A 25234-nucleotide genomic window follows, 5' to 3' on the forward strand; every position below is an offset into this window, starting at 1 on the left:
TTTGAGCTTATAGAAATGGGGAAGGGATGTGTATTAACTCTTACTTCCCCCTTCCCCTTCCCTTCCACACACAATAGGAATTAACAAATCATGCTTTTTCTGGAAAATGTTAACTGCTACCAAAATTCAGTCCTGAGTTATGGCATTAGCTATATGACAGTTGCATAGCTTTGCTTTTTTGTATTTGTTTTCATGCAGCGATGGGTGATGTGCGCATGTTGCCCATACCTTCTTTGCGAGGGAACAGCAATTTTGGTGTGATATGATTTCTTAACTATATAGACAAATTTTATTTCCTTAAGCTCTTGTTTGGCTTGCAGGGTCTAGGAATGCTGCAGAGGCAGGTCTTGCAGCTCTGACCTAGAAGGGGGCTCTAGATGCAGCTTGGCATCTACCATGGGAGCAGTGTGGAGGATACAAGGGGTCATGATCAATATTCCCTGTAAGCTGGCATGTGTGCATATACGCACAGGTTGTGAAACAAGTGCGCACAGGAAAATACAGCATGCACAAGAAAAGGAAAATAGAATAGATTTTCATAGAACATTGAACACAAATGTGTACACTATATTGCACATGAGAACTTTTTTCATAGCCGGTCCATAAAAAATTAGAGGGAGCATTGGTCATGATACAAGTTGGAAGGAGGGAAGCTCCTAGAAAATGAGAAAATACTATTTTACTGAGGGAATGATGATTGTCTTCCATCAGAACTGTGAGAGAATCCAAATATGTTTGAGACAGATACAAATGGTGGAAAGGGGAGATGAACAGAGACAGAATAGGGTGTTCTGTGACATGTGTGGGCAGACCAAGACCACCTTATCTGCTAGCACCTAGTATGTTACTAATTTAAAGATGGTTAAACATGGTGAACTCATGTCATGCCCCCCCCCCTCCCCAGAACTATCCGATGCATTCAGGTGAGGTGAATGGAGGTCTGTCTTCTGTGCCTGGATTTTCCTCTGCTTCCACACCCTATTGCGTTTCCAGCCACACGCCACCTATCAGCGGGGCAGAGAGCATGATAGGTACGTATGGTCCTTAGTATCTGCGCATGCATGCAAATGTGTTGTCTGAGCTGATAAATCTACTCAAATGACTAGGATTATTTTCTGCTTGGACTATTCTGCAATGTGAGTTGACCCATCAGTTGAGACATAGATTCTCTCGGGGGATATGATGGGGGCTGTAATTTAGCAACACAGGTCAGGTAAAGAATGGGTTAAGATCGATTGTCTGCACTATGATTGTCTCCTCTGGTTAGAGGGCATTATCTTGTGCAGCTTAAGGGGCAGAGAATCTGTGGAGTTTTTTTCTCTGAGGACAAGCAGGATGGTAGTCCTCGCACATGGGTGACATAACCAGATAGAACCCGACCCAGAACTTTTGATCTCAAAAATTCTAGAACTTTCAACATGCCCTACTAAGCATTTGCAGCTGTAGTTATCACCCTGCCCCCTAGGTAGTGCCCCTCAGTCTTTTTGCCCCCCCCCCACCCTCATGGAGTTGTGTGGTCGTGGGAACTGTGTATGTCATGGTATTCAACTTTGCTCTCTTCTCACAGTTTGTGTAATGTGATTTTTTTTTCTAGAGCTGTAGCTGTTTTTCTCTCATTTTACCTTACAGTAGTTTTTTCTCTTTTACTTTCCCTTTTTCCCCCCTCTGTCTGCCAGCTGCATGGCAGGCCTTAGTCATTGTGCAGCCTGGCAGAGTCTAATTCTATCCCTTATCAAATAAATACTGCACATGCAGCTTAGTTTGTGTCCTCTCCTTGCTCTTGTCTGTTTTTGTACCTTTGTCAGATGCTGGCAGGACTGACAGAATGCAGTCTGTGGGTGATCCATGTAGGCCACTGAGCCTAGGGACTTGCCTGGGTTTTACCTGGGCAGGAGTTCCATGTCATTTCCACAATCGAACGGCATCAATGGATGTTCGGACAGTGAAGAAATCGAGGCCACATCCTCCCCACATTCAAAAAAGGAACTAGTCTCCATGGGCAGGAGCTCTGGATGACGTAGCCTCTTTTCCTGCTTGCCCGTGATGGCAGTGCAGTCGCCTTGTGAGAGAGGGTGAGCAGGAGCCTGGGAAAGCAGCTTGCTGCTGCACCTTTGGTGCCAAGCCCAGTAGTGGTTGCTCGTGCACATCCGTGCCAGTGCACCGATGGGCTGACACATCGATGTCAGGACCACATCAGGGACAGGACTGTCATTGAGCTCTGTAGGCATAGGTGGGCACAGAAGACACATCAGGTGCCAGGGGCTCTCGATACACGGGAAGAATGGCATCGACCTTGGCGTCATCGAGCACCTTGGGCCTCGATGACGCCAAGTGTCGCGGTCCGGACTGCATCGGGGACCAGGGCTCCCATTGGAGCCGTCCTCGATGCCATCAGAGTTGCCCTCTGTGCCCTCGAGACACGTCTCTGCTCTCTGTGCCATCGAGGTGCGGGGCCACCATGGAGGCCATCAGGTGTGTTGGCCAGCAATGCCATTTTATGCTGCTCTCAACTATGTTGAGCCCCATCGGCGAGGCACCAGGGTCGCCATTGAGCACCCTTGTCACCCTTAAGGCCAACAACCGCCGGGACTCCTGAGAACCCTCAAGTGCCACTGAAGCCCTTTGGCAACAGGGCCTTCAGGCCTTGGACGTCCTTGGTGCTGTCAAGTGCCAGGGGTCACCATAGACCTGGGGCACCCTAGAGCGCTGAGGTTTCCAGGATGTGCAGTGGTCCAGTGCCCTTGAGGCTCCTTGGCGGTATCCAAACGGGCACTATGGATGCCATTGATCTTTGAGGCCCTGTGGGATTGTGGGGCATCAGAGGCCCCGCCAGGCTTCGTGCACTATTGGAAATAATGAGCACTAGGGTTGCTCTTGAGGTTCTCATGGCCGCTGGCGAGGGATGCCATTGAGCTTGTTGCATTGGTGCCCTCAGGAGTATAGGGGAACTATCGATGGCGCTGGCTGTCATTGGTTCCTTTGACCATCGATGCAGTGTCAGTGCTGTGTTGGGACTACAGAGCCTTTGCCTTAAGGTGCCCTTGGAACCACTGGTGCCTCGATGCCTTTGGGTACCGGGGTCTCAATCTGTGCCATCAGGCTCTTCATGTCCTCAGACGCCTTGGGGCAACAGTCAAGCACCGGCGAAACCATGGGAGCAGCATCGTTTGGTGCCATTGACGTGATTCATTGTGTGAAAGTGCTATGGGACCCACAGGTACCATCACCATGGTGGGCAATAGTGGATGCAATCAGATGCTTCAGGACACTACCACAGAACTCCATGGACACAGTCAGTCACCATAGACTTCGCTGCTGACGTTACATGACGGAAAGGGCGGTGAGCTATTTGACATCATTTCGAGGGCTATGTTCAGTCTCTTGAAGTGTTATCAGGTACTGGAAGTACCAAGGTGGCAAAACTATTGAACGCCGCTCACCACACACCATCAGAACCCCAGTGGTACTGTGGACACAGTCATACTGTTCCTATTGACTCCATTAGGAGTTAATGCAACAGTGGAGCATCATGCGTGGTCGGGTCATCCACTCCGCTGGCAGGTGGTTTTCTCTCTGGTGGTGAAGTATATAGCCATGCTAGGGTTCTGCCATCATCGCGTCAATGTATCTGATTCCTCGTCTGTTCTACACCCTAGGGTGCTAAGGAACACTGGTGAGGAAGGCGCCATCACACATTCTGTGATTGCTTTTTGGCAACACGCAACCACGGACTCATAACAGGTGATGCTCGGTCCTTGCTGTGCCATGGGATTCTACCCATAAGCATGAGTGACTTCATAGGTGTGCCATCATCTGCAGGATGGGGACCCACTATATGAACAACATGCTTTTACTGTGCACAAGTCTTCCAGTTGCCTTCTAGTGTATTGGGGGGGGGGGGGAGGTGTTTCCCTCATGGCAAGCACAACCGGTTGTGCGCCGCAGCCACAGGATTGACCTAAACTGCGTTCTGGGTCAAACCCCTATGGGAATTGATACCAGGCGGGTAGTATCGGGAGTCTTCCCCCCCCCCCAAGAAATCGTTTTCACTACTCCCATGTTAGGAATCCCCTTTGTGGGGAAGCCCTGGGATTCTGTCCCTTACAGGTCTATCGCTGAACTGGAGCCTCGATTCTTTTGAAACTGTGCAGGTATGATGTGCCGGCAAAGAAAAGTCTATAAATAAATTAAATCTCCTTGTGGGCCAGGACCAGTAGACATTGGGGAATGGCAGTGGTGGTCGTTGGACCATTTTTGCTGGGGTCCCTCCATGAATTACCGTGGTGGCCTACTCTGGCTGCAAATGGCAGATTTGATCACTTGTGAACCTCAGCAGTCAGTGTCTGTAACAGAACTCTCACCTTGAATTAAAAGGTTTATCGGGATCAGGAGGCACAAATTCCCATTGCTTTCCTGTCCCTTCAGGAAGGGAAGATACGACTGGGTTTCCAGAGGTGACCCTTAATGGCCCTCCCACTCTGGACGTCTAGTTGTCCACCCCTACAATGGGTGGCCCTCATTCTCCATTTCCCGGAGAAGGGATTTCACTGCTTGTCTGGCAGTCGTTCTCTGTTCCCCCATGGGATTCGACAGCAGGTCAGGCAATAGCATTCTTCTTAGGTCATCCTAAGGTACAGCAGGTTTGTTTCGTGAGGGAGCTATTCCAGATTCAGTCTTCCCATCATACTCTGGGGTCTCCTCTTTGGGGTAGCTCCCTGGTGAAGATTATGGATCTCTCCCATCCGGAAGTCACCTTTGATACCTGCTGAGCTCAACATGTTTTTCATGGATGACGACTATTGCCAGCCATTCTTGCCTGTGTGACCCTACCTCAGTGAGGAAGGTTCTGGTCCATTTAATTGGCATGTATGCCTTTCAACCGTTTGCCATATCCATGGCTGAGGGATTTGGGAGATGAGGAACCCTGCAACAGAGGTGCTACTCTTTGGTTGCAGTGGCTTGCAAGCTGTACTTCCCCATTTTAGGGATAACTTTGTCTGTGGATGGGAGAGTCCTATTTCATGCAACTGTTGTTCCACTTACTGGTCCATGTGCTTCCTTGAGGGAAGTATATCTAATCATGGCTTGAGGTATTGAAAGCTACACCAGGTTGGTAGGCAGTTTGTTCCAAGATCACACTGAACCTGCCATAGTAACCTTAGGGTTTCCAGGCCAGTAAAGAAATGCTGCACTTGCAGCATCCCTGCTTCCTGTCTTGGAGTGTTTCTGGATTTCTTCCCTGGGGAGGGGGGGGGTCACTCTGTTTCAGCTGTTCCAAGCAGGCTGAAAGGTCTACCTCGGGGGGGAACGCTGTACTGGAATCAGCAGCGAGTTATTTAGTTGGGGGTTGAGAGATACAGCCTTCTTACCCCTGCAGCCCAGTGGTCTGCCTCCTTGTGTTCTTTGCTCCTTTCGACTTCTAGTTGGAATGTCGAGGGGAGGGGAAGAAAAGCTAAGGCATTCATGGTATATCTTAGTATATACCTACAGGGAATGATACTCCACCTTTTCCCTGTTTTTTCGCCAAGTTCTCGGGGGTTTGAGCTAACATTCCCATTTCAGGGATTGCCTTTCATTGACTGTCCTGAGTGGTCAGCTATGTCTGGTTCTTTGGCACATAGGGTGTGTCACAGATCTTGCCAATGTTGCTGATTCTTCAAGCTTTGCTCCGGTTTTTCTGCCCATTGTGCTTATCAGCCAAACATGGGGCACACTTCTACAAATGCATTCTGTCCTTCAGATGCCAGTGGACTGCAGATTCTCTCTGGAGAGCTCTCGGGGGGGCCCCAGTTGATTTTTCTGTTGTCTTGTGACGTCGAAGGAAACTGTGGTCTTCGTCCAAGAGTTCTTCTCTTGTTTGCTTCTCTAGACCTTTTTCTGTTTCCAGGAGGTTCTAGACCTTTTAGGGTTTACTGATCCAAAACGCTGCTTGTAATATTTTCTGTGATGCGGAGTATGTTTCTTGCTGACATAAGAACACTAAAGATTAAACTTAGACAAAAAGAGAGAACTTGGTGCAAGCAACCCACCCCATAGCATTCTGCCAGTTACAAAACTGTCTTACACCTCTATAGACTCTCTACCCTAAAGCACAAACAAGATTTCTACGCTGCCAAGATCCATGTCTACAGATACAACCCCAAAGCGCGCTTCTCTTACATTTCAGGGCTCACCAATCCTACCTCGCCCAACATAACGGACTCTGATGCCAACGCTAAGTGTGAAGAACTCGCACACTACTTTCACAATAAAATTAAGAATCTTCTGTCTAGATTCCCTGACTCCTCTCTCTCTCTCTTCCGTTAAACCCTGTCCCTTCCACCCCTGCCCTTGTCTCCCTTGACATCACCTCCTCCAAAGAAGTAGAATCCATACTCAAAAAGCTCAAACCTGCTTCCCACCCGAGCGATACTATTCCCCCCAAAGCACTTCTTTCCGTCCCTAACTCCATATCCAAAGCAATAGCGGACATAATCAACTGTTCTCTATCTACAGGCTCTGTCCCCGACACGCTTAAACAAGCAGTGATCAAAACCCTACTTAAGAAACCATCTCTTGACCCACGAGACCCGGCAAACTTCCGGCCCATCTCAAACCTCCCCTTCATTGCCAAGATAATGGAAAGAGTAGTCAACTCATAGCTCATGGACTACCTAGAAAACCACAATATTCTCCACGCTTCACAATTCGGTTTCCGAAAACACTTCAATACGGAATCTCTCCTTCTCACCCTTTCAGACTACCTCCTCATAGGAATGGACCAGGGCCGTAGCTACCTCCTCGCCCTCCTAGATATTTCAGCAGCTTTTGACACCACATGTCATAACCACCTCCTTGCTCGCCTAGAAGTCATCGGTATCTCTGGCCTAGCGCTATCATGGCTCAAGTCCTACTTATCCAATAGAAAATTCTCAGTCAAAATTGGCAACGCAATTTCCACCCCTCACCCCCTGCATCAAGGAGTCCCACAAGGCTCCTCCCTCTCCTCCACCCTTTTCAACATCTACCTTACGCCCCTATGCCATCTACTTTCCGACCTCAACCTTAAATTCTTTCTTTACGCTGATGATGTCCAAATCATCATCCCCATCCACACCTCCATCTCTGACGCTCTAAAGCATTGGGAAACCTGCCTTACATCTATAAATTCCCTGCTTACCAACCTCCACCTTGCCCTGAATACAAATAAAACTGAACTCCTCCTCATCTCCTCGCACTCTTCCCCTAAACCCCCAATATCTATAGACCCGGCCTGCAAATCTATCACAGATCAACCTTTTGTAAGAGAGTTGGAGTCCTACTGACCAACAGTTAAACATGAAAAAATGTGAGCTCTATACTCAAGGATGGCTGCTTCAGACTTAATGTCTTAAAAAAACTCAAGCCCCTATTACACACACAAGACTTCCGCACAGTGATCCAAACCTCCCTTCTTTCCAAACTTGATTATTGTAATTCACTCCTCTTAGGACTCCCCTACTCTACAGTAAAACCTCTGCAAATGTTGCAAAATGCATCTACCAGAATCATCTCCAACGCATGTAAAACAGACCACATCACCCCCATTCTTAAGGACCTCCACTGGCTCCCCATCCCCTCCAGAATAATCTATAAAATACTAACCACCATACACAAATCCATGCATTCTCACAATTCCCACTGGCTTGACATATCCTTCAGCCCCGTGCAGAATAATCGACCCACAAGAACAGTCCATAAAGGAACCCTGCATGTACCTTCTCTAAAAATAGCACACCTCTCCTCAACCAGAGACCGTGCCTTATCTATTGCAGGACCTACACGATGGAATGCCTTGCCCACGGTGCTCCGCCTAGAAGCTTGCCCAATCAAATTCAAAAAGAAACTTAAAACATGGCTGTTTCAACAGGCCTATCCGGACTAGCTCTACTCCTCCCTCCCCCCCCCCCCCCTTTGACTTTTGCCTTCGACACACCCTAGCTGAACGTACGATCCTTTTATTACCACCTTCGTCCTCACTAAGAGCCAACCCACCCTTTAAGATGTTACCTTGTTACCTCTTGCAGTTATATTTTGTATTGTTACTCTTGCAGTTTGACCTGTACTTCCAGTGCTTTACTGTGTTGTTCCTTCCGTAACTCCCTGTTATATGATGTATTTTCACTCCTATTGTTAAAAATGTGAACCGACATGTTTCCTACTAATGCCGGTATAAAAAAAAGTTTATAAATAAATACATAAATTTGCTTCACTCCTCTGCCTTAGGCACTTCTACTACGCGTTGGGATTTTGTCTTTTTTCTATGGTTTTCTCTTTGTAGAACCCAGCTATTTTCCTGTCTAGACCCCATTGTGGGTTGGCTGTCTCGCAGGCAAAAGGAAGAGAGGTGGTGCTTTACAGCATTGCGCGGTTTCCCGCTTTGTCCTTCTCAGACAACCTATAGCTTGGGAATCACCCATATGTGTGAGGACTACCATCCTGCTTGTCCTCTGAGAAAGCAGAGTTGCTTACCTGTAACAGGTGTTCTCCTAGGACAGCAGGATGTTAGTCCTCACGAAACCCACCCACCACCCCTGGGAGTTGGTTTCTCTGTGTTAGCTCTATCATGTACTGAGGGACTCTGCCTAGGGGGCAGAATGATGACTACAGCTGCACATGTTTAGCAGGGCATATTTGAGATCAGTTTTGGACCGGGCTTCTTACAAAGATGTCACCCATGTGTGAGGACTAACATCCTCTGAGAACACCTGTTGCAGGTAAGCAACTCTGCTTTCCCTCTATGCAACCAGCATTAAGCCCATGCTATATGGGAGGAAATCTTACAAGGCACCTTAAATTTAACTAACAAATGTGTTGCTGACTTTGAAAAACCCCTTTGCTTGCCCTGGGTGACAGCAGGCAGGCCTTTGGGAATATTCTGTTAATCTAATGACTATGCTGCATTGTCCAAAGCCATGCTATATTTTTTTAACAATGGTTTCTTTACCTTCTCTATCCTAAATGTTCAGTAAATTCCATGTTTCTAACAGGAAAGCACTGTTGCTTTTGGATGTTTGATATATCAACCTTGGCGGGGGGAGGGGAGAGGGCAGTAATGTTATATTTTAAGAGGCACTGGCCCCTGCCCTAAGCACATCTGAACTTTTTATAGTACCTACAAAATTTATATTGATAGTGGGTTTATTAAAAACATGAAGGGAGTAAAGTTCCCCCATGGCCTGCAGTGGGCAAGTCTACTGCTGTGCCGCTGCAGGTAGCAGCATGGTACAGGGTATGAAGGGGTGGGAGAGGGGTTTTGGCCAATCAAGAATTTTGTTTGACTGGCCTGATGACTTAATGACACTACTTCCATGTAGGAGATCTGAGTTTGAATTCTAAGCCTGATTTCTGTTTCCTGGCTGGGGATACTGCAGTGTGTCCATGCCCTATCCTCTCTTTGAGGGAGAAAGGGAGTCCTGCCCATCATGCAACAGCAACACCTAATGGCCAGACTCAAGTTGTATGTCTACCAGATTCTGGAGGGAGCCAAGGACTTTGGCTAGAATGATGGGGGAGGCAAGTAAAGGTTTAACAATGGAGGCTGAAAGTCCAAAGAAGCAGGATGAAACTGGAATAACAAAGACGGAAAAGGATTTGCTTAGCTGAAAACCCTCTTGGTGCTTGGTGTGTCACAGCATGACAACTCCAGACTCCTGTGAAGAGTGAATCAAGAACAGTTTTAGATTTTATTGGAAACTTTACTTTTAATACATTCTGGCTACCTGTTTCCATCTAATTCTGTATGAAAAGAGAGAAAAGATTAGACATGCATGTTCCTTCATTTCATGTAACAAGCAGTTGAAACATTTTTTTCTAAGTTTTTACACTGTAAATATTGTCTCCTGATTTATTTTTAACACCATGTAGAGCAGGAATTTGCCATATATGAGAAACTATTACTATCATCTTGCTGTTAAGAAAAATTTGCCCTTCAAGCAGCTTGGGCTCTGCTCTCCAGTATTTGTTACTTTATATATTTAATATGGCATTCGCCTGCATACTTTAATATCATGCTGCCCAGCAAGAGAACAGAAGAAAACAGGAAAAAAAACACAAAGCTGGAAAGAGACTGTTTATGCTAATGAAGTGCTCAGGAGCCTCCATTGGCAGAGCAATTCCCAGGGTGTAAGAATCCTCAGACGGAATGAGTGCCTGGAGCGTTTTTCCCATCTCTTGTTGCCAAGTTAGCATGAACTCTCTTACAGCACATCACCAAAGTGGGATTTGCTCCCAGCTTTAGTGTGTCAGTCTGTGTGAAGCCTTCAGGGATACCTGAACCTGTGCAAAATAAATTTAACTCTGACTCCTCCTCCCCCATACATCCCGTAATCTGTACAGAAATCTTGTCATTTGGACTTAACACAGCATAAAAGCAACCATTACAGTTATGTGGCCCAAATCTCTAGTTAAATAAGATGCTGTCTTTCACTTTTACTGCCGAGTCTGTAACATATCAGAATATATTCTCTGTCTGGCATGGAGAAACACATGAACTTGCACACATTTACATAAAAGTATATCTTGTAGCATTGTGTTAGAAATTACAGAAAATTAATTTTTGTGGGGGTTACAGGCTCCCGGTATTTTTCGGTCACAGCTGTCATGTTAAGGTGACCTTGTAATGTTGCTCTCCTTCAGGTAACAGAGGAACCACAGCGGGCAGCTCAGGGGATGCTCTTGGAAAGGCATTAGCTTCAGTAAGAACTGTTTTTTGTGGTATTTTTTTGTGCATTTTTTAATCAATTCTTGTTTGTCTCCCTCCCATGCAAACAATAGACCTGAGCATCCCTAATAAGTTATGTTCCTGTGTCTTTTGGTTCTGCTTTTTATCTTGAGGATAGTTCTGAAATTAGATATTGGAGCTGGGGGGGGGGGGGGGGGGAGAGAGAGTATGGGAGGTGGAGCAAGGAGAGAGTTGACATTCAAGTCGTGCCAGTGGTGTAAATTGGCCCCCAGATACTGAGTTCTGGCCTTTAATATAGGAGCTAAATTAAAGCATATCTCCTCCCCTGTTGATAATCTGTATCTTTGTATTTAGTGCTTTACAGCAGGATCACCCTGCTATATTACATTCCTTGTGGACAGGTTTAGTGGCTGTCTGTCAATGTAATGCAATCTGACAGTTTAAAATATATATTTAAAAACATTATTTGACTGCCTGACTACTTCCCCAGATTCCTCTAGCGATTCTAATACCTGCCTCTGCCTCCTTCTCCTCCCCCCCCCAACCCAAAAAAAAAAAACCTGGGCTGAGAATTAAGAGAAATCTCCAAGACTGAACTCTTCAGCATGCTACTGCCAGCAGGTCTTACCCTTGTTCCAGGGTGTGGAGTAATAGACAGGAAACCTTTATAATGGATTGGCAGCAGTACCCTTAGTTGAGTCTTAGGGTCTCACCAGGTCCATTCCCTATGGACAATATGTGGGAAAACCTTCATGTTCACTTGATCAGCCAATTTAGATCTTCTCTAAAAGCACCAATGTTGACACTTTGCAAGTTGCGTGCTTTATTTTCCTGCCCTTGGGTTGCCATTCTCCTGCCACTGTCATAGCACCATCCCCTCTCCTGCCATTTTTCTGTATCGCAGCAGGATGGTGACTGCGCCGAAGGTGAGAGAGGTCAGCAGCAGGTGGTGGCACATGTGCTCCCTTCAGTTGAAGGCAATAGCGAGTTTCCAAATCAGTCCTCCCTAACTGCTTTCTGGCCTTGCTACAGAGTACGTAACTTAAAATCTCCTTTGTGTGACTCTTTCCTCTGCTACCTTCAGCTACAACCTTGGAGGCATTAAAGGAAAAGGGTTACATGGATGTGTCACTTTGTGGTGGTCATGGGATTTCATGCACATTTCAGGTGATTGTGTTGTCCCACTTATTCATTGTGAGCACTTGGTTTTATGTGCATTGGTGTGCATTTATTTGGTTCCCTCCAAAAATATATTCTCTTAATGTTGTGTACTTTTTTGGGTTTTCAGGTCTCATCTACTTTGTCATATTTCGCTGATAGCACCAGATTATTGGGGCAAGCCGAGTCAGGACTGATTTTCTCCCCAGTGCATGTGTGGACTCGTCCCTAGAAAACTAGGATTTACAAATCTGTAGACACAACTGGGAAAAACCAAGACTGGTTCAGCCTGTCCCTGATTACCTGGAGCCATCTGATAATCCTAGAGACTCTTATAACAGGAGAAAAAATTACCAGCTAAGTGATTTATACTTGTAAACAGAGCAGATGTGACTTGGAAACACAGAGCAGGTGCACAGAGAACCTATACTAGATCACTGTGGTACTGGACAGACACTTTGAAGAGCCCTCTCAAACTAGAAAGAAGGTTTGGGGTGTGCATTTTGGGAGGCAAGAACACTTTTTTTTTTTTCCTGTTTCTAGGAGGGCTGTATTGCGTGCTAATCAGTATTCTGTGTTCAGATTTATTCCCCAGATCATTCTAGCAATAATTTCTCCTCAAACCCCTCCACACCAGTGGGATCCCCTCAGGGACTGGCAGGTATGTATATGTGCATTGAAGATGCTTATTTTTTTTTAATGTATTTAATTGCTTGGTTGTTTGGTATGAGGGGGGAGGGGGACTAAATGGAGCAGTTCTCTAAGGATTCCTGAACTGAATGGAAAATAGTGCAGCGTACAAACAAGTCCCATGTGAAAGCATGGAGGGGGAGTTGGTTATGGAAATGCATTTTTGCTTTTCAGTAAGTCATTACTTGATTCCTTCCTGATCTGAAGCCTGGGACTTGCAGGTTGATTACTCTTGGCTGCCTTCTACCCCCCCCCCCCCCCACCACTTTTTTTTTTAAATCTGAAAGTTTAAAGAAAAATGTAAATCTTAGTAAGAATGCAGTTTATTTATTTTCAGCTTGCTTGCAGCCTAATGCAGTTTTTGCGTGCTGTGGAAACCACAGCATGCCTTAAACGTATGCAGCCACATCTGGTGTGGATGGCTATGCATATTATGACTATTTCCAAAGGAACATTATTAATATTACTTGATTGATTAGATAACGTGATGCACAGTGATGTAAAAAAAAACTTGGCCACTGTTGCAGAAAAAAATGGCTTGGCAAAGTCGAGGAAGCAATATAATGAGAAGATAAAAGCTGTGGATAGTCAGTCTGCAGTAAGTTAAATCCCAAAAAGATGCCCAAAGTTCCCTACTTCTGCTTTACTGTGAGTGCACCAACTATAATTCCTAAAGCTAGTACACGTGACTTCTTTATGATAAAGCTGCAATAATCTCATCCAACAGCATGTAATCAGTCAGCATGCCTGTTAAATTGTTGAGATCACATATGGAGATAGCTCTCCCAAAAAGCTTGCATTTTACATTATAATATGGGGGAAGGTTAAGTGAATGGTAGAGATCAGATTGCAACAAGACTGTGTATCTTAGCTTTAGACTCTTAAATAACCACATTGCTGTGCAGTATTTTTTATATTAATTTTTCTTAGTCCTTTCTTTTTATTAGTTTGTGTGGTTGGAGAGGGAAGAGGCTATAAAGTGGGGAGGGCTATGAAAAATTCTCTTTGTACTGGTTCCTCTACAAGTGAAAAACCAATTGGGTTTTCTTGATATGTGGTGCTACAGACCTAGCTGAGTTGCCATTAGCAAAATAATGGCTGGGGGGTGGGTAAGAGGAGGAGAAGGGCTAAGAAGATGGTAGGGCATGGTGTCTGTAACCTGCCATTCAGCAGCAGTGCTACAGAATATCTGCTTTTCATTTAGACCTGTGAATCCTCCTTGCACAGAGTGTGCCTATGCCGAGTGCTGGTGTATACATGCAAACGTAGTTAGTGTATGGCCCAGAGTCATCTTCAGTAGCCAATATGTTAGTGCCATCTAGTGTCTCAATGGGTATTGCATTAAATAAAGTCACTATTTTCAGGCACGTCGCAGTGGCCCCGAGCAGGTGGACAAGGTGCCTTATCTCCTAATTATGAAGGGACTCTACATACTTTAGTAAGTATTTCAGAAGGAATAGTGTTGTGGCATTTCTCTAGTCTGTCCTATTCATCCAGAATGTGTTCAAATAGAAAAATTCATTATCCTTGACCACCTTATTAGAAACCCAGCTGCACGACTTCCGAATTATCTCCTCTTTCTCTCTGGTTATAAACTGATGAGTTCTTCCCATGTGTGCCAAGTTATGGTTAAGAAAGCAAACACTCTTGCTTAAAGGGGTCTCTTCAAAGGGAAATTCTCAATATGTACAGTTTAGAACCTTTAGTGATGTCTGAGGAAAATCAGGCTTCTTACTTTTTGTCTTAGATCGCCGTCTTCCTTGGACACATGCACTTCCAGCCCAGCTAGCATCTGCTATATCCCTGCTTGCTGCCGTTTGTGGCTGACAGTAGTAAAGCTGAGACAAGAGTGCTAGGAGTACTTCTTCCTTGCTTCCACCCCATATTAAATTCAAACCTCCCTCCTTTCTTACCCAGCCATCACAATGATAGCGTTCAGTAGGGTGCCACAGACAGTAACTCCTTTTTGAAACATGATGCATGTGCACCCTGAGTCTGCCTTCTGTAAGTGTTTTTGTGAAGAGGCTGGAGTTCCTGCCCTGACTAGCCTCAGAAGCTGAACTAGGGTCTCCCACATAGCAGTGCCCCAGATTTTTGGTGGGCTGCTACATCTTAATTTTTATTTGCATATTTCTCACCTTTTTCCTTAACTATATAGCTCAAGTTCCTGTTTTTAATATTTTAATTTTCTTATTAATTTTAGATGTTCTCTTTAAGAATTTTATTTGCTCTTATTCAGTTTAAATGTTTAAGAATTTTATATATTATGATTTGAATTTCCAAATATAAATCATAATGTTTTTAATTGTGCATTTGATAACGAGTTGTAAACTGATGTGATGTTTCCTACGAACGTCGGTATAAAAAAACCAATAAATAAAATAAACCTTTATCTCCATTATTCCAATATTACCCCATTGCTAAGGCTAAGATATAATAAAAAGAATTGCCTTTACTTGCAATTCTTTAACTGCAATCCATGAAATTGTTTATTGGAGAGAGGTACAATGTGTAGTATATACAGGATTGTAGTTTTTGTTTATGCTATAAACAAATCCAATTTACTTTATACATGTTGTTTCTAAAGCAAAACAAGATGGAAGACCGCTTGGACGAAGCCATCCATGTGTTGAGGAATCATGCAGTGGGACAGAATGCCCCCATGCCTGGTAATCACAGTGACATGCACAGCCTGCTGGGAGCGGCTCAAGGCCACAGCGGTGGAGCAGTGACTGGGCTGGGCCAGGGTTTCTCCCCTGCAGTCATGTCTCTAGGGAGCAGGCATTCGAGTCTGGTGAGTGTAAACTTGTTGGTGCAGGTTACGGGCAGACTAGACTGAGTGAGTTCTTGGTTTTATAGCTGCTGCTATTTGGCAGGCTCCCTGAGCTAGGCTAAAGCTGACCAAGTCCATAGGGCCACTCCTCACTCCTACATTTCCATTGGTAAGCTGCTTGTTCCCTGTATGTACCCGGATCAGTCCAGACTCCTGGGTTTTGCCCCCCCCCCCCCCCCCTAGCAGATGGAGACAGAAGGTTTCAAAACAAACTCCGCCTTAAATAGGATAGTGCCACCTACAGTCCGGCAGTATTCCTCTGTCTCCAGCAGATGGTGGAGGTGCAAAACCTACAGTCTGGTCTGTGTGATTAGTTTTCTTAGGAAAGTTAGTCAGTTAGGTGATATTTTTCTTTCTGACTTAGTTAACTTTGTGGTTTAAAAAAAAAAAGTTTAAATTTACTTTTGTGGTAATGGCGCAATGCGGTCCATGACATGATGCAGATGGAGGCCCTGGCAGCACGACATTCTCCTACCTCAAGGACACACTTTTTACACGTGTGGGACTTGTATTTGCACACCCTGCCCCATAGAGCACGGAATATGATATTAAATACATTGTAAGATGTATCACTGACTGTCAATTTGGATTCAAGGTATGATCCTGGACCTGCACTCATATAGGGAAGGGGGGGAGGGGGTTTAGCAATACGTACACCTTTGGCTATTAGGGGCAGGGCGTGTCAGACAATGCCAGCCCTGACATGCCGTGATACTTTGTATCTTTCTTGGATTTTGGTATTGGACGATAGGGAAAGGTGGGGGTTGGGGTTGGGGATTGCCTCCAGAATAACCCACAACAAATTGAAAAATGTTATGCAATGTTATGTTTGCTTTGTATTTTATTGGTATTTAATAAACATATTACACATTTACTTTTGTTTTCAGTAGTGGGTCGGCTCTCTATCTCCTCCCTGTATTTTTCGCTGCATTCTTGGTACGGGGGGGGTGTCTGTTTCGCTAATTTTGTGTTCGCTGGATTTCTCTTCTCCCGATGCGGGCTGCCTCGTGCCGCGCGTGCGGCTCGGCCTGTGCGCGTCTCTTGCGTGAGGGACTTTGTTCAGCATGTTTGCCGGGGAGTGGGTTCCTCCGGTGCCTCAGAAATAAAAAAAAAAAAATAGCAAATAGTAAGTCTGCCTGTTTTTCTTCACTAACAGCTGATACTGTGCAGGCTGGAATTGATCTATTCCCGATCAGCGCGGGAACGGAAGCCATTTTGCAGTCAGATCTGCTACTCAGGCAGCCATGGAGGAGGGGTTGTTACCGCCTCTTTCTCCTTAGCAGAGGTTTCCTGGGGAAAGGGAACCTTTGCAGCCTGATTCCCCTGCCACGGAGGATAGCCCCGAGGGGGCTTCTGATTCCTCTTCCTCTTTTTCATCTGAGTTTGTCTTATTGCTGCATAAGATGTTTAAACTGAGGAAGTCAGGAAGGTAGCACGCTGGGGGGAAATTTGCCGCTCTGGGGGCTAAGTCTCGGGCTAAGAAGCGCGGTGGACCTCTGGGCGATGCGGGACCATCTAAGCCTAAGTGTCTTCTCCGTACTGGGGTCCCTCAGCCAGATACTGATACTTCCGGGCAGGATACAGACCCAGGGGATCCAGACCCTCAGTCCCAGCTCCCGCGGGGAGGGGGGTGGATGCGAACCCTGATCTACAGCAGTAGGGGGCAGCAAGTGACTCGCAGGTTGCAGAGGGAGATGACCCTAAGGTGGTCCACCTCTTTAGCAAAAGAGGAGCTTAGGCCTCTCATCCCTGCTATTCTAGCTGAGCTGGGCATTGACATTCCGCCTGAGGAGTCTAAGATAGGTACTATGGAGCCTGTTTTGTTGGACCCAAAAAACACAAAGGAAGGCGATCTATAACAGCCGTCAGGATGAAAAGAAAAGAATAGATGCCTGTAGTCTAAAATTAATCCTTTATTGAAGTGGAGACACAATAAAGGATTAATTTTAGACTACAGGCATCTATTCTTTTCTTTTCATCCTGTTTTGTTGGGCCTGAAAGGTCCTGCAACTGCCTTTCCCTTTCATTTTTCGGCTAATGACTTGCTGTTCCGGGAATGGGATACCCTGGATCTTGGTTTGAAGGTGGGTAAGGCCATGGATAAGCTACATCCTCTGCCAGAGGAGGCTTTGGATATGCTGTGAGTGCCCAAGGTAGAAGTGGCGGTGTCCGCCATTACCAAGAAGACCACAATCCCAGTTACAGGAGTAACTGCGCTCAAGGACCTGCAGGACAGGAAGTTAGAGGTTCAGCTTAAGAGTATATTTGAGGGCTCCGCCCTGGGTGTTAGGGCAGCTATGTGCAGCAACTTTGCAATGAGAGCGGGCCTTCGCTGGGTACAACAATTACAAGCCAGTGCTGGCCTCAGATGCGGAAGCTGCCCAGGCGGGCCGTCTGGAAGCCTCTGTGGCCTACTATGTTGATGCTTTTCACGATCTGTTGCGGACAGTCTCACTCGCAGACTCTTGTGGTTACGAAACTGGTCAGCGGACGTGTCCTCCAAGGCTCAGTTGGGTTCTCTGCCCTTCAAGGGGAAGCTATTTTTTGGAAAAGTCTTTGAATCATATCTTCCATCTATGGGCGACAATAAGGTTCATCGGTTGCCGGAGGTCAGATGTAGGTCACGAGGTTCCTTCTCATCCCGGGCCAGATTCAGAGGGAATCTGCAATATTGACCAGCTAAAGCACCTAGCTCTTTCTTTCGTCAAGCACAAACAAAGCAGCAGTCTTGGTTCCAGCCTTTTCGTGGCCGAAGATTCGGCAGAGCCGGTTCTGCCCAGACTACTCCTGGGACCAAATCTTCACAATGAAGTGGCGCCGGTCCATTCCTCGGTGTCGGCGGTAGGGGGCAGACTATCCCTATTTTTCGAGGAATGGGCCAAGATCACAATGGATCAGTGGGTGTTGACTGATAAGACAAGGCTTCGCTTTAGATTTTGCATGGCGCCCTCAGGACCGGTTTCTCGTCTCTACCTGCGGTTACGCAGCCAAGCGACAGGCGGTTCGGGGTACCTAGCAGCGTCTTCTTCAATTAGAGGCCATCGTCCCAGTGCCCTCAGTGACAAGAAGGAAGGGTCGGTACTCCATTTACTTCATAGTACCAAAGAAGGACAGGTCTTTCTGGCCCATTCTGGACCTCAAAAGTGTAAACAGATGCCTGAGTGCCAAGGTTTCGCATAGAAACGCTCCGGTCTGTCATTGCCTCGGTGAGAGAGGGAGAGTTCCTGGCATCCCTAGATCTCACGGAGGCGTATCTTCATATCGGCATACGATCGGCTCACCAGCGGTTTCTTCGCTTTTCGATACTGGGCCAGCACTTTCAGTTTCGAGCTCTTCCCTTTGGTCTTGCCACTGCGCCCAGGGCATTCACCAAGGGTAATGGTGGTGGTGGCGGCCCTTCTCAGGAGGGAAGGACTTCTGGTGCATCCCTACTTGGACGACTGGTTAATTCGTGTGAAATCTGAGTCGCTTGCTTGGATGGCAGTTCACAGGGTTCTCCAGCTCCTGCAGTCTCTCCTAAGAGCAGGCTCAAGCCCTCTCAGTCCCTGGAATATTTGGGGGCACTGTTAGACACTCAGCAGGGCAGGGTATTTCTTACCACAGAACACATTTCCAAGCTACAAGCCCAAGTCAGAGGCTTATTGCTCAAGCGTCCTCCCAGGGTACGAGATTACTTGCAGGTCCTGGCTTGATGACTTCAACCTTGGAATTGGTACCCTGGGCCTTTGCTCATATGCGGCCTTTATAGTCCACGTTGCTTTCCTGTTGGAATCCTGTTTCCAAGCTGTTTCATCTTCCGTCTCGATTGGTGGCTGGTTATGGACAATCTCTCCCGTGGAGTCCCCCTGGAAGTGCCAGATTGGACAGAGGTTACCACGGGTGCCAGTCTCTCCGGTGGGGGGGGGGGGGGGCGGGCGGTATGCATGGGGAAATCGGTTCAGGGACTATGGTCTCCCGAAGAGTCATAGTGGTCGATCAATTGGCTGGAGACTCGAGCGGTGTGGTTAGCGTTGCAAGCGTTCTGTCCTCTCATCCAGGAGATGGCGGTCAGAATTCTGTCAGACAATGCGACCACAGTAGCGTATATCAATCGCCAAGGAAGAACCAAGGGTCAACCCGTGGCGGTGGAGGCTGATCAGCTGGGCGGAACAACATTTGGTCAGCATAGCGGCGTCTCAAATCACCGGCGTGGTCAACGTGCAGGCAGATTTTCTTAGCAGACACCGTCTCGATCCCGGGGAATGGGAGTTGGCAGACACAGCTTTTCAGCTCATAAACTGGGCCTGGGGCATGCCCAGCATGGATCTCATGGCGATGTTTCAGAATGCCAAAGCTCCGCAGTTCTACGGCCATCGCAGAGAGACAGGAGCAGAAGGGGTAGATGCCCTAGCCCACCGAGATTCTGCTGTACATATTCCCGCCTTGGCCATTGATCGGCAAGGTACTCCGGCGCATAGAGATTCACCCGATGGAGGTAATCCTGGTAGCTCTGGAGTGGCCGAGACTTCCTTGGTTTGCAGATCTCCTCAAACTGGTGGTGGAAGGGCCGCTGTGGTTTCCAACTCTGCCAGACCTACTGCATCCAGCATCCCATCTGTTTGGAAGAAGTAGAGTGCTTTTGTTTAGCGGCATGGCTTTTGAAAGGCAATGCTTAAGTCGTAAAGGTTATTCTCCCGCCGTGGTGACTATACTGTTAAGCTCGCGTAAGACATCCACCAACCTAGCGTACGTTAAAGTATGGAAGATTTTTGAATCTTGGTGTCTAGCCAGGGAGGTGGCTCCCACTAGAGCTTCAGTGTTGGATATCCTCTGTTTTCTTCAAAATGGTCTCACCAAGGGCTTGTCATGTAGTTCTCTGAGGGTACAGGTCGCGGCGCTTGGCTGTTTGCGTGGTACTATTCACGGCATAGCTTTGGCGGCACATCCAGATGTGGTTCAGTTTCTCTGGGGAGCTAAGCACTTGCGTCCTCCGGTGAGGCATCCTTGTCCGTCTTAGAATTTGAATTTAGTTCTCTCAGCACTGTGCTTGGTGCCATTTGAGCCTTTGAAAAGGACAACTCTGAAGGACCTTACCTTGAAAGTAATCTTCCTGGTAGCCATCACGTCGGCTAGTAGAGTGTCAGAACTCCAAGCTCTTTACTGTAGAGAGCCGTTTTTACGGATTTCGGATGTTTCATTGCGGACTGTGCCTTCCTTTCTTCTGAAAGTGGTTTCTGCCTTTCATATCAACCAATCGGTGGAGCTCCCGGCTTTCACGGACTTAGATCAGTCGTATCCTTTGTCTGGGGATTTGCAGAGGCTGGACATTCGCAGAGCATTGCTACGTTATTTGGAGGCTACTAATGACTTTCGGCTGACAGACCATCTTTTTGTACTGTGGAGTGGTCCTAAACGTGGTCGGATGGCGTCCAAAACTACCATAGCTCGCTGGTTGAAGGAGGCCATTAGCTCGGCCTATTTATTGCGTGATAAAACTCTTCCAGTGGGGCTTCATGCCCATTCTACTCGTTCACAAGCGGCGTCTTGGGCGGAGTGCCAGATGGTATCACTGCAGGAGAAATCTGTAGGGCGGCTACTTGGAAATCCTTGCATACCTTTGCGAGGCATTACAAACTGGATGTGCAAGCACCAGGGTCTGGAGGGTTTGGAGAAGGTGTGTGGCGAGTGTGCCTCTCCGGATCCCATCCCAAGTAGGACAGCTCTGGTACATCCCAGGAGTCTGGACTGATCCGGGTATGTACAGGGAAAGGAAAATTAGTTTCTTACCTGATAATTTTCGTTCCTGTAGTACCACGGGTCAGTCCAGAGTCCCGCCCGTCAGAAGCATGGAAGTTAGGGAGAGTCCACTTGATCGTTATTTAATCTTTTGTCAGATCTGCAGAAAAAATTTTTGTTTTGGATTGCCCTTGTTTAAGTGGGTCCACAGGTTCAGTTCCTAGAGGGGTTCAGTGACCCGGTTATTTTCTTTTTCTGGTTGAGAGGTTCTTGTACATAGTTATAGTGGTCTTGAGCCATTTTGCTTTGACATTGAGTAATACTGCTGGACTGTAGGTGGCACCATCCTATTTAAGGCAGAGTTTGTTTTGAAAACTTCTGTCTCCATCTGCTGGGGGGGGCAAAACCCAGGAGTCTGGACTGATCCGTGGTACTACAGGAACGAAAATTATCAGGTAAGAAACTAATTTTCCTTTAGCCAGTATGGAAAACATTTTTAGACCATAAGATGAAAATCCATTGCACTTCCTCATTTCATTACTATGAGGCTGATGTACTTAAAGGTGCATTTCCTCTTCGTCCTGCCAGACAAGTAGGTAACACTCGTGCCACCAGCATGAGGAGGTAGAGAAAAAAAACTTCCTTTTCTGATGTCATGTGAGCCTATGAATCCTGGGATAGGAGGATAACTTGTCAGTAGTGCTCTTCTTTCAGCTGGTGGGATCTGCTCTGGGTTAGCAAAAAAGGAGATAGGGCAAAGGCCCATTGGTTGGTCAGTTCCCCCAAGAAAGGAAAGTGAGCCGAGAATAACTGTTCTTCCTCTCTGAAAAGAAAATTGGGGGAGAGAAAATCCAGTTTCCATTTGGGCTTGGTGAAATTTTAGATTTCACCTTGATTTGTAAATGCAATAAGGTGTGAAAAATGCACCATTAGTGCAATTGTGGTGTTGGCGCATTTAAAGAACATTGTTTTGCTTGCAAAGGCAAAATATATAATGAGCAGAAAAATGATGGAAATTAGCTCAGTACATAAGATTCTTATAGTTAAATTTAACTTGCATGAAACTCAGCTACATCTCAGGGAAGTGTAGTATTTGTGACTAGCCAATGATTTTCTGTAAAATTTATCACCCAAAATTGCTTGTGAATATGATTTTCTGTAATATGAAACTGGCCTGGTATCATGAGAAAAATCTTGTTCCTCTTGATCCAGTCAAACCAGTCCAGACGCATGGGTGATGCTTCCCAACCATTAAATGGAGAGAGACTAACAGGTTTGCTGACAAAGAACATAAGGCTTGCCATACTGGGTCAGACCAAGGGTACATCAAGCCCAATATCCTGTTTCCAACAGTGGCCAAGCCAGGTCACAAGTACCTGGCAGGATCCCAAGGGGTAGATATAAACAGTTTGGAATATCCCAGCAATAAACAGTGGATTTCTGCAGCTCTACCTTAATTGTTAATGGACTTTTCACCCAGGAACTTATCTAAATATTTTCTTGCGGGTAGCCAGATGGACTCGGGACCAGTGAGTTATTTGTTCTCTGCTAGCACATGGGAGACTGAATCAGGTTTCAAAGCTGACGTCACCCTAGATATACCCCAACAATGACCTCAGCTCTTCAGTATCTGTCTCCTAGCAGCACAAAGAAATTTTTACCTTCACTTTAAAAGATCAAGCCCCGCTCTCCTGTGGTGATGGCTAAGGTTCCCTCCCCCAGTTGAGAATTCCTAAGGCGATTTCAGAGATCCCTCAGAGGTGTGCCTTTGTCCGGTAGCCAGTTCCCAGCGAGAACTTAGCTGCTGAAGCAGCTGAAAGGCAGCGGGTGCAGAAGCAGAATGCAGCAGTGAAGGCCAAAGCCTTCTCCCCCCGGCAGCCGGAGACTGTCTCTGTACTCACCATGTAAGCGCAGAGACCAGGTAAGTAGAGAAGAACTCCTCTGATCCAGAGACGTGGAAGGGCTTTGGTAAGTCTTTCCTCCGGTCTCGTTGCTCGGCATGCCATACCGACTTTGTTCCCAATCTCCGTTCAGGCGAGGGAATGGGTTTACGAGCAGATTGAGCGGTCCTCCAATGGGCTAGGCCCCGTTTTTCGGCTTGGTCGACTCTCCATGTGCATTTTCCCCCTTCAGCCGTCACTACGCATGGTGAGGGCCAGCCTTCTGTGCGCCTAACATGCGCGTAAATACACACATAGCTGCACGCATAACTTTGCGCACAATCTGCCGCTTACATATACGTGCGCCTAGGCAGGTCTGTGTGCGCACAATATACAATAACTGGCTAAATGCACAAACACACAGGCTATGGCCTGGCAGCAAAGAAGCTCAGGTGACACTCTCTCTGCGCAGCCTGCCATATTAGAGCCGCACAGTCTGACCTGGAATCTTGCCTGTGTGAGAAGGCCCAGGGGGAGGGCTGGATTCTCAAAAATTTTCCAAGCCCAGCCCATCCCAGTCTGAGGGACGGGTCAGCCGCGACCTTATCCGGTAGCTCCTGTAAGTGAGGTTAATTTAGCATGTAATGCCCACACTGTATGTGGTTTCAACTTGTTTCATTGCCTGTATGACATTTATTTAACATTTTTTATATGCAGTCGCTCAAAAGCCATTGAAACGGTTCACAACAAGTAAAATTAAAACATCATATATAGTAAAATTAACATACAAAATAAAACTTAAAAACTATCCCTCTTACATAAAATTACTATATACCAAAAATATTCCTAAAAACTTAACCCTCAGACAACTGATACAGCCTTGGTTTACTCTTATTGTCCTTGGGGTCCTGGGCTAGTAAACTCTCCCATCTTCAAGATGGACATCTACCTCATTCTCAGGTATGCTTCTATATATCGCCTCAGAACATGTACCATAATTAAAGTTTATGGAAAAAGTAGGGACAAGGCTGAGTGACAAAGCCCTCTGCTTATAAGTCTTCCCCCCCCCCCTCCAAATATTGGATACCCTGTCCAACTCAGCAGCTCTTCCAGTCCACTGTGTACATCATTTTGATTTACTTATTAAAAAATAAATAAAAATCAAGAAATGAATTGGAATCCACAACATTCTAAATGGTCAATAAGAATGTGAAGTTGGAGTTCCTCTAGCTAGAGGGACAAATTTCAAATACAAAGTCCATATATCCCCTGGGGGTCAGTCATCCACTTCCCTAGAGTAACTGTCCTGGAAAAGACTACTAAACAATTTTGCCAGCAAATTCTTCCAAAACATGCTTACTGCCCAGATCTCTATGCATCAATTCTATAGGGTGCAGTATCCTCATGGCTGTATTCTTTGGGTGGGGGTGGGGAGAGGTCGTTTTATAACCTCTGAACTTGTTGTTCACAGCTGCTTTTTAAAGATGGAAGGGTGCATTCATCACCACTTCTGTGTGTCTGAGCTTTTTCTGTGATTCCATTTTCACGCACCTCCTCATCTTCAATTGGAGCTTGGTGTGTGACATGGCTCGAGGCAAATAGCAGCCAAGTTGAGTTCCACAGTCAAAAATGGATTATGGTAGTCTACCCTCTCAAGGGCCCCCAACTTTTTTCTGTATTATGATTAGGGAGAGTGGGACCGGAAAACATCTAGATGTACATCTAGAAACAGAGCAGCCCCCACCGAAAAGTGAAACACAGAGTAGGCATAGCGTACTGCTCGAGACAGATCTGAACTGCACATGTCTGTGTATTGTACAGTAAAACCTCATCTGCAGCCCCAATTACTTGGGACAGATGGAAGACTGCTAAAAAGATCTGTTCTCCTGCACAGTTGCGTCTTCTCACCTTGGGGGAGAATTGCTTAAGCCTTACTCAAATTCCTTGCAGAGACAACATGGGTTGTACTAATTTTTTGGGGATGAGATAAGAGAAGTAATCCTATGATTTATTATATTTTATCTCTTGTTTCTCTGTACATAAGCATGTTGCTAGCAATAGTTTTGTTTTTACTCCATACATACATACATCAGAGGCTATAGTATTTTCTTGTATTGCCTGTGTCACTTAGTATATATTTTGCCAAATCTATTTTATAAATTCTTTTCTACTGATCTTGTGTCCACATCTCCTTCCCTGCATGATTTATGATTATTACAAGCCATTACAGCTTCTATACTTACATATGGTCATCTT

General features: G+C 46.2%; 1 protein-coding gene across 13 annotated transcripts in view; it reads left to right on the forward strand.

Moving 5' to 3' along the window:
- The window catches only part of TCF3 (transcription factor 3), a 405060-nt gene that overhangs the window by 343930 nt on the left and 35896 nt on the right, over positions 1 to 25234 (forward strand). For 8 of the 13 annotated variants that reach the window (XM_029613971.1, XM_029613972.1, XM_029613978.1 and 5 more), the window contains exons 11-16: positions 905 to 1031; positions 10657 to 10715; positions 11607 to 11735; positions 12443 to 12521; positions 13915 to 13988; positions 15138 to 15344. In XM_029613971.1, coding sequence (XP_029469831.1) covers positions 905 to 1031; positions 10657 to 10715; positions 11607 to 11735; positions 12443 to 12521; positions 13915 to 13988; positions 15138 to 15344 — 675 coding nt within the window. The remainder of the gene's footprint in view (positions 1 to 904; positions 1032 to 10656; positions 10716 to 11606; positions 11736 to 12442; positions 12522 to 13914; positions 13989 to 15137; positions 15345 to 25234) is intronic. The other 5 variants (XM_029613982.1, XM_029613979.1, XM_029613980.1 and 2 more) reach the window with 2 other exon arrangements.

Source organism: Rhinatrema bivittatum, chromosome 8, assembly GCF_901001135.1.
Source record: "Rhinatrema bivittatum chromosome 8, aRhiBiv1.1, whole genome shotgun sequence".
NCBI classification, from domain to species: domain Eukaryota; kingdom Metazoa; phylum Chordata; class Amphibia; order Gymnophiona; family Rhinatrematidae; genus Rhinatrema; species Rhinatrema bivittatum.